Here is a 7,939-nt window from a genome sequence, read left to right on the forward strand (position 1 = left end):
TATATTGACCAGGAGGCCCAGTTCCTTGGTCAGATCCATAGTCCATCTGAGATTCTCCAGACAGCGACGACTTGTTGGAGCTCTTAAAAGCCAGTCGTCCAAATAGAGGGAGGCTCTGATGTCTGCCAAGTGAAGGAATTTCGCAATATTCCTCATCAGTCTGGTAAACACAAGAGGTGCCGTGCTTAGGCCAAAGCACAGGGCTTGGAACTGGTACACAACCTTTCCAAAGACGAACCTTAGGAAAGGTTGGGAGTCTGGATGGATGGGGACGTGAAAGTACGCGTCTTTCAGGTCTAACGAGACCATCCAGTCCTCCTGCCTGACCGCTGCTAGGACCGACTTCGTCGTCTCCATCGTGAACGTCTGCTTGGTGACAAAAGCATTGAGAGCACTGACGTCCAGCACCGGTCTCCAACCTCCCGTCTTCTTCGCTACCAAGAAGAGACGGTTGTAGAAGCCCGGGGATTGATGGTCCCGGACTATGACTACCGCTTCCTTTTGTAGCAAGAGCGACACCTCTTGTTGCAACGCTAGCCTCTTGTCCTTCTCCTTGCAGTTGGGAGAGGTTGATGGGAGATGTAGCTAGAGGGGGACTGCGGCAGAACGGAATTCTGTATCCCTCCCTTAGCCACTTCACAGACTGAGCGTCTGCACCTCTGCTCTCCCAAGCTTGCCAGAAGGTCTTGAGTCTGGCCCCCACTGCTGTCTGGAGAGGAAGGAAGTCAGAACTTGCCTTTTGCGGACTTGGAACCCTTCTTGGATTTGCCACGGTGACTGTCGGCACGGGTACCTCCTCTGCTGGAGGTTCTGCCACGAAAGGGCGGGATGAACCTAGTTGCAGGAGTGTCTACTGCTGCAGGGCGGAAGGGTCTAGGCACGGAAGGTAAGGTTTTAGCCTTACGTGCAGAAGATGCCATCAGATCATGGGTATCCTTCTGGATAAGAGAGGCAGCCATCCCCTTAATCAGCTCCTCCGGAAACAGACACTTGGAGAGAGGAGCAAACAACAACTCTGACTTCTGGCAAGGAGTGATACCAGCCGATAAGAAGGAGCAAAGATGTTCTCTCTTCTTGAGCACTCCCGACACGTACGAAGCCGCAAGTTCACCAGACCCATCTCGAATGGCTTTGTCCATGCTAGACATGATCAGCATGGCAGAGTCCCTATCTGAAGGGGAAGTCTTCCTGCTTAAGGCTCCCAAACACCAATCGAGGAAGTTGAAGATCTCGAAGGCACGAAAGACTCCCTTCAACAGATGATCCATATCAGAAAAGGACCAGCAGATCTTCGATCGTCTCATAGCCAACCTGCGGGGAGAGTCTACCAGACTTGAGAAGTCGGCCTGGGCAGAGGCAGGAACTCCCAAGCCGGGTTCCTCTCCCGTGGCATACCAGACGCTCGACTTGGAAGCAAGCTTGGTAGGCGGAGAGATGAAAGCAGTCTTTCCCAGTTGCTTCTTGGAATGCAACCACTCTCCCATAACCCTCAAAGCTCTCTTAGATGAACGTGCGAGAACAAGCTTGGTGAAGGCAGGCGCAGCAGACTGCATGCCCAGAGCAAACTCGGAGGGAGGAGAGCGAGGGGTTGCAGACACAAACTGCTCAGGATACAAGTCCCTGAACAAGGCAAGGACTTTACGAAAGTCTAAGGAGGGAGGCGTAGACTTGGGCCCTTCAAAGTCAGAGTGTGGTTCATCCAAATGTGCAGCTTCGTCATCCGATACTCCATCATCCGAAAGCTGAGTAGGAAGTGGCAAAGGCAGAGCAGAAAGCTGAACGGCTGAATCCGGCAGTACGGGTGCATGCGTAGCTGCGGATCCAACATCATGCCGCTGCTGGTCAGTCTGCGAGCTGGCAACAACAAAAGCAGAGTGCTGGTGCGTGGGAGGGGCTGCGGTGGGTTGCGGAGCATGCTGTATGGTATGCGGAGCATGCTGTATGGTATGCGGAGCATGCCGCATGGGTTGCGGAGAATGCCGCATAGTGCTGGAACCCGGCAGCTCTACAGCACCTTCCCACTGCTGATGCGGTAGCTCACGCATGTCAACGGATGGTGCAGTAAGAACATGCGTCTGGCAGGGTGGACTGCGCATCGGTGGTGGAGCTCTCACAGGTGGAGTGTGGGAGCAGGCAGCCGCAGTATCTGCTGAGCGCACAACCTCGGCGGGTTGTAGGTTAACAGGTGCAGTGTTAACCTTCTCAGCATGATACTCCTGCATGAATGCCGCAAGCTGAGACTGCATAGTCTGCAGCATGGACCACTTAGGGTCTACCGTGGTTGGAGCAACAACAGACGGAGCAGTAGCCTGTTGTGGAACCACTCTACCTCTCTTGGGAGGTGTGCAGTCATCAGATGACTGCAGCGAGTCCGAACTGACCCAGTGTCTACACCTGGGCCGTTGGACTCGCTCGGAAGGGACCTTACGTTTGAGCGGTCGTGAAACCTTGGTCCATCGTTTCCTCCTGGAAACTTCTTCCACAGACGAGGAATGTAAGGGCTCATTCGTCTGTTTGTGGATGGGACGATCTTTGACAGATACGTCCGCAACCACTGAGGATACATCCGTGCGCCGATCAAGGCCTGCCGAACCCTTTGGTCCTTCGACATTGCTTCTCCCCTGGGCTTGGGAGCTTGCAAGAGGTCCCGGACTGGGAGGACGACTGGCACGCACAGATGTACCCTCATGCGCAACACTGACACTGACACTTTTCACATCACTAGCACTGATAACACTTCCCACTGCACTTTTCGCTTTCAGCTCTCTGACATCTGCCAAGAGCTGATTACGGTCATTAGCTAATGACTCCACTTTGTCACCGAGAGCCTGAAAGGCACGCAACATATCCGCCATGGATGGCTGAGCACTAGTAGCAGGATCGGGAGTCACCACCACAGGGGAAGGAAAAGGTTGAGGGGCATGGGGATAGGAAAAATCCACAGAGCGAGAAGAACTCCTCCTGATTCTCTCCTTCTCTAACCTACGTGCATTTTTAAGGAATTCGTTAAAATCGAATTCCGAAAGCCCAGCGCATTCCCCACATCGATCTTCCAATTGACAGGATTTACCCCTACAATTGGAACAAACGGTGTGAGGATCTATAGAGGCCTTCGGAAGACGCCTAGCACAAGTCCTAACGCTACACTGCCTGTACTTAGGGACTTGAGACTGGTCAGACATCTTGAAATTAAGAAGTAGTCAAGGGGGAATTCCAAAATCTAGCAAAGTTCGTTAACAATTAATCCAAATTAATTCCAAAAGCTTGCTAAGCTAATGATAAAGCTTCCTGAATAGCGAAGGCTAAACTCTAGAGTAAATACATCACCAAATCGTGAACAACAACTCCAGAATCAACAGCGTATCCAAGTAGGTCTTGCCGGCGGCACGACAGAGGAAAAATTGAGTTCTTGTTGACAAGAAGTACTTGAGTACCTACTCACAGATGGCGCTGTTGTGTACACCCCCACCTGGATAGCGATCGCTGGCGTATCCCGACCGTAGATTTCTGTCGGGCAACGGAGTTGACAGCTACATGATCATCGGGTAAGATTAATATTGAAAATACACATTTATCAGGTTGCACAATGGGCATGGTACCCACCTGCAGTTGGAGGAAGTCACTTTGCAGAGTTGCTCAGATGCTGAGCCCAAAGAGAGGGGAGAATGGAATAGGAAGTGACCGGTCATTCACACATTCATTCTGGTCTTTCTCGCGGGTAACATCTGCCCTCAACTAATATATATAAACTCATTCATCACAGAACTATTACTCGGTAGATTTAAATAACTGTCTGTATGATCTTCTAAGTTCTTCAAATATTGGCACAGAAGCTGAATAGTGTTCAAAAGTTCCACGTTAACTCATGCAGGTAAGTATGGGAAAGGAATACTTGAATTACCTATTTTTTTTTTAAAGTAATTTTATTTTTTCCTAAATATACAACCCTGAGTCTTTTATATAAGAGTATAGCACGCTGAAAACATAAGGTTTTTATTCACGCAGGAATAAATACATTACTTGAATATTAAAGTGGGTTAATTGTATCTAGTTATCATATAAGAACTAAAGTTATTATTACTCTAAATTATATGCTTTTATCTTTTTGGCAAAAGAGGAAAATTTCTCATGATACAAATACCACATACAGTACTGAGAACAACTCATAATGAAGTATATCAAGTATTAACATACAGTCGCAAAATATAAAAAACAACCGCCATTGCAACAGCTTATAACATCGGGTAAAATGAAGTCCTTTTACTGGAGCCTACCTTTCTGTTTGACAGCTGAAGCTGCAGACGACGGCTGATGAGCGCAACATCCAACTTTCCTTGGGTAGTCACTGACAGACTCTGTGGTCACAGGCTGACCATTCACATCACCTTCCGAGACTTTTTCTCTCTCTTGAGTTATTGTTTTCTAAATGTATGGAAGAAAAGATATTATTCTTCTTTTATGTAACAAAAACTAAAAGATATTACAGCAAATAATGTACTGTGTTAAAAATGATGGACATTAGGATATAAAAAATATAAAGAAAACAATAGGAATATACTTTACACTCTAATTTTGAGTAAATATATTATCAAATTGCAAAACAAATCCTGAAATGGAGTTACCTGTCGTCCGTCCTCCATCACCTGAAGGGGAGCTTTGTGCTCGTCCGCCTGCAAAACCTCTTTCCGAGGCTTTTTCTTCTGCACTCTCAGCTGGAGTTTCTTCGGCTTCCCTTCCAGACTCTGACTGTGGACCCTCATGTGATTCTTGCGGGAGTAGTTAGTCGTAAAGGCACGCTGACAGTCTCGTTCGTCGCACGTATAAGGCTTCTCTCCTGGATACGACAAAAGAACAGTTTTGATTTTGAAGTGAACAAGACTTAGTTTTTATACCGCACACAAAAATACATCTTCTCATTGAGACTTGGCAAGTATAGTATGTACTTTATTAGGCTACATTCCAACTCCTTACAGTTACAAGAGTGATAATCACTTGGTTGGGAAGGGATCAAAGAACAGAGGCTGATTGCAAAAGGCAGAATATAAAGCAGTAGAAGATTGAATTGGTGCAGTCAGAAACCTTTACTACAGCATAGAGCGGGTCATGTAATCATCCATGAAAACACAACGTACGTTATTTTGAAAACTTTTGCCATTTCTGAATTAAAATAATTTGTCTTTAAAATTACGATGAAGACGAAGACCACGAAGACGACGGAGACGATGACGAAGGTTCTATCATTTTTTGAAAATAGGGCTCCCCAGGTTTCATTTTTTAAAAATAAGGGTGTTTGCATCCGTTCATATCGTGTCTCTGTCCCTTCCTCTGCCTACTTGAAAAAGACGACGCAGACGAAGACGACGTACACGAAGACGATGAAGACGAAGACCACGAAGACGACGGAGACGATGACGAAGGTTCTATCATTTTTTGAAAATAGGGCTCCCCAGGTTTCATTTTTTTAAAAATAAGGGTGTTTGCATCCGTTCATATCGTTTCTCTGTCCCTTCCTCTGCCTACTTGAAAAAGACGACGCAGACGAAGACGACGTACACGAAGACGATGAAGACGAAGACCACGAAGACGACGGAGACGATGACGAAGGTTCTATCATTTTTTGAAAATAGGGCTCCCCAGGTTTCATTTTTTTAAAAATAAGGGTGTTTGCATTCGTTCAAATCGTCTCTCTGTCCCCTCCCCTACCTACTGGAAGAAATTATCCTAGCTATCCATTTTCGACTCTTTTTTTTTTTTTTTTTTTTTTTTTTTTTTTTTTTTTTTTTTTTTTTTTTTTTTTTTTTCTTTATAGGGTCACTCAGATCTCATTTTTTTAAAAATAAGGGTGTTTGCATCCGTTCATATCGTGTCTCTGTCCCTTCCTCTGCCTACTTGAAAAAGACGACGCAGACGAAGACGACGTACACGAAGACGATGAAGACGAAGACCACGAAGACGACGGAGACGATGACGAAGGTTCTATCATTTTTTGAAAATAGGGCTCCCCAGGTTTCATTTTTTAAAAATAAGGGTGTTTGCATCCGTTCATATCGTGTCTCTGTCCCTTCCTCTGCCTACTTGAAAAAGACGACGCAGACGAAGACGACGTACACGAAGACGATGAAGACGAAGACCACGAAGACGACGGAGACGATGACGAAGGTTCTATCATTTTTTGAAAATAGGGCTCCCCAGGTTTCATTTTTTTAAAAATAAGGGTGTTTGCATCCGTTCATATCGTTTCTCTGTCCCTTCCTCTGCCTACTTGAAAAAGACGACGCAGACGAAGACGACGTACACGAAGACGATGAAGACGAAGACCACGAAGACGACGGAGACGATGACGAAGGTTCTATCATTTTTTGAAAATAGGGCTCCCCAGGTTTCATTTTTTTAAAAATAAGGGGGTTTGCATTCGTTCAAATCGTCTCTCTGTCCCCTCCCCTACCTACTGGAAGAAATTATCCTAGCTATCCATTTTCGACTCTTTTTTTTTTTTTTTTTTTTTTTTTTTTTTTTTTTTTTTTTTTTTTTTTTTTTTTTTTTTTTTTTTTTTTTCTTTATAGGGTCACTCAGATCTCATTTTTTTAAAAATAAGGGTGTTGCATCCGTTCATATCGTGTCTCTGTCCCTTCCTCTGCCTACTTGAAAAAGACGACGCAGACGAAGACGACGTACACGAAGACGATGAAGACGAAGACCACGAAGACGACGGAGACGATGACGAAGGTTCTATCATTTTTTGAAAATAGGGCTCCCCAGGTTTCATTTTTTTAAAAATAAGGGGGTTTGCATTCGTTCAAATCGTCTCTCTGTCCCCTCCCCTACCTACTGGAAGAAATTATCCTAGCTATCCATTTTCGACTCTTTTTTTTTTTTTTTTTTTTTTTTTTTTTTTTTTTTTTTTTTTTTTTTTTTTTTTTTCTTTATAGGGTCACTCAGATCTCATCTTTTTAAAAATAAGGGTGTTTGCATCCGTTCATATCGTGTCTCTGTCCCTTCCTCTGCCTACTTGAAAAAGACGACGCAGACGAAGACGACGTACACGAAGACGATGAAGACGAAGACCACGAAGACGACGGAGACGATGACGAAGGTTCTATCATTTTTTGAAAATAGGGCTCCCCAGGTTTCATTTTTTAAAAATAAGGGTGTTTGCATCCGTTCATATCGTGTCTCTGTCCCTTCCTCTGCCTACTTGAAAAAAACGACGCAGACGAAGACGACGTACACGAAGACGATGAAGACGAAGACCACGAAGACGACGGAGACGATGACGAAGGTTCTATCATTTTTTGAAAATAGGGCTCCCCAGGTTTCATTTTTTTAAAAATAAGGGTGTTTGCATTCGTTCAAATCGTCTCTCTGTCCCCTCCCCTACCTACTGGAAGAAATTATCCTAGCTATCCATTTTCGACTCTTTTTTTTTTTTTTTTTTTTTTTTTTTTTTTTTTTTTTTTTTTTTTTTTTTTTTTTTTTTTTTTTCTTTATAGGGTCACTCAGATCTCATTTTTTTAAAAATAAGGGTGTTTGCATCCGTTCATATCGTGTCTCTGTCCCTTCCTCTGCCTACTTGAAAAAGACGACGCAGACGAAGACGACGTACACGAAGACGATGAAGACGAAGACCACGAAGACGACGGAGACGATGACGAAGGTTCTATCATTTTTTGAAAATAGGGCTCCCCAGGTTTCATTTTTTAAAAATAAGGGTGTTTGCATCCGTTCATATCGTGTCTCTGTCCCTTCCTCTGCCTACTTGAAAAAGACGACGCAGACGAAGACGACGTACACGAAGACGATGAAGACGAAGACCACGAAGACGACGGAGACGATGACGAAGGTTCTATCATTTTTTGAAAATAGGGCTCCCCAGGTTTCATTTTTTTAAAAATAAGGGTGTTTGCATCCGTTCATATCGTTTCTCTGTCCCTTCCTCTGC

At 44.8% G+C, this 7,939-nt stretch overlaps 2 protein-coding genes across 4 annotated transcripts in view; one reads left to right on the plus strand and one right to left on the minus strand.

The window, feature by feature from the left end:
- Positions 1–7,939, plus strand: part of LOC137625347 (monocarboxylate transporter 10-like) — a 192,200-nt gene that overhangs the window by 95,562 nt on the left and 88,699 nt on the right. The gene's annotated exons all lie outside the window — the stretch shown is intronic.
- LOC137625417 (uncharacterized) overlaps positions 1–7,939 on the minus strand; it is a 45,892-nt gene that overhangs the window by 32,531 nt on the left and 5,422 nt on the right. The window contains exons 2-3 of the mRNA XM_068356329.1: positions 4,623–4,834; positions 4,275–4,422 (exon numbers count right to left, since the gene is read on the minus strand). Coding sequence (XP_068212430.1) covers positions 4,275–4,422; positions 4,623–4,834 — 360 coding nt within the window. The remainder of the gene's footprint in view (positions 1–4,274; positions 4,423–4,622; positions 4,835–7,939) is intronic.

This window comes from Palaemon carinicauda, chromosome 32 (assembly GCF_036898095.1).
Source record: "Palaemon carinicauda isolate YSFRI2023 chromosome 32, ASM3689809v2, whole genome shotgun sequence".
Taxonomy (NCBI): domain Eukaryota; kingdom Metazoa; phylum Arthropoda; class Malacostraca; order Decapoda; family Palaemonidae; genus Palaemon; species Palaemon carinicauda.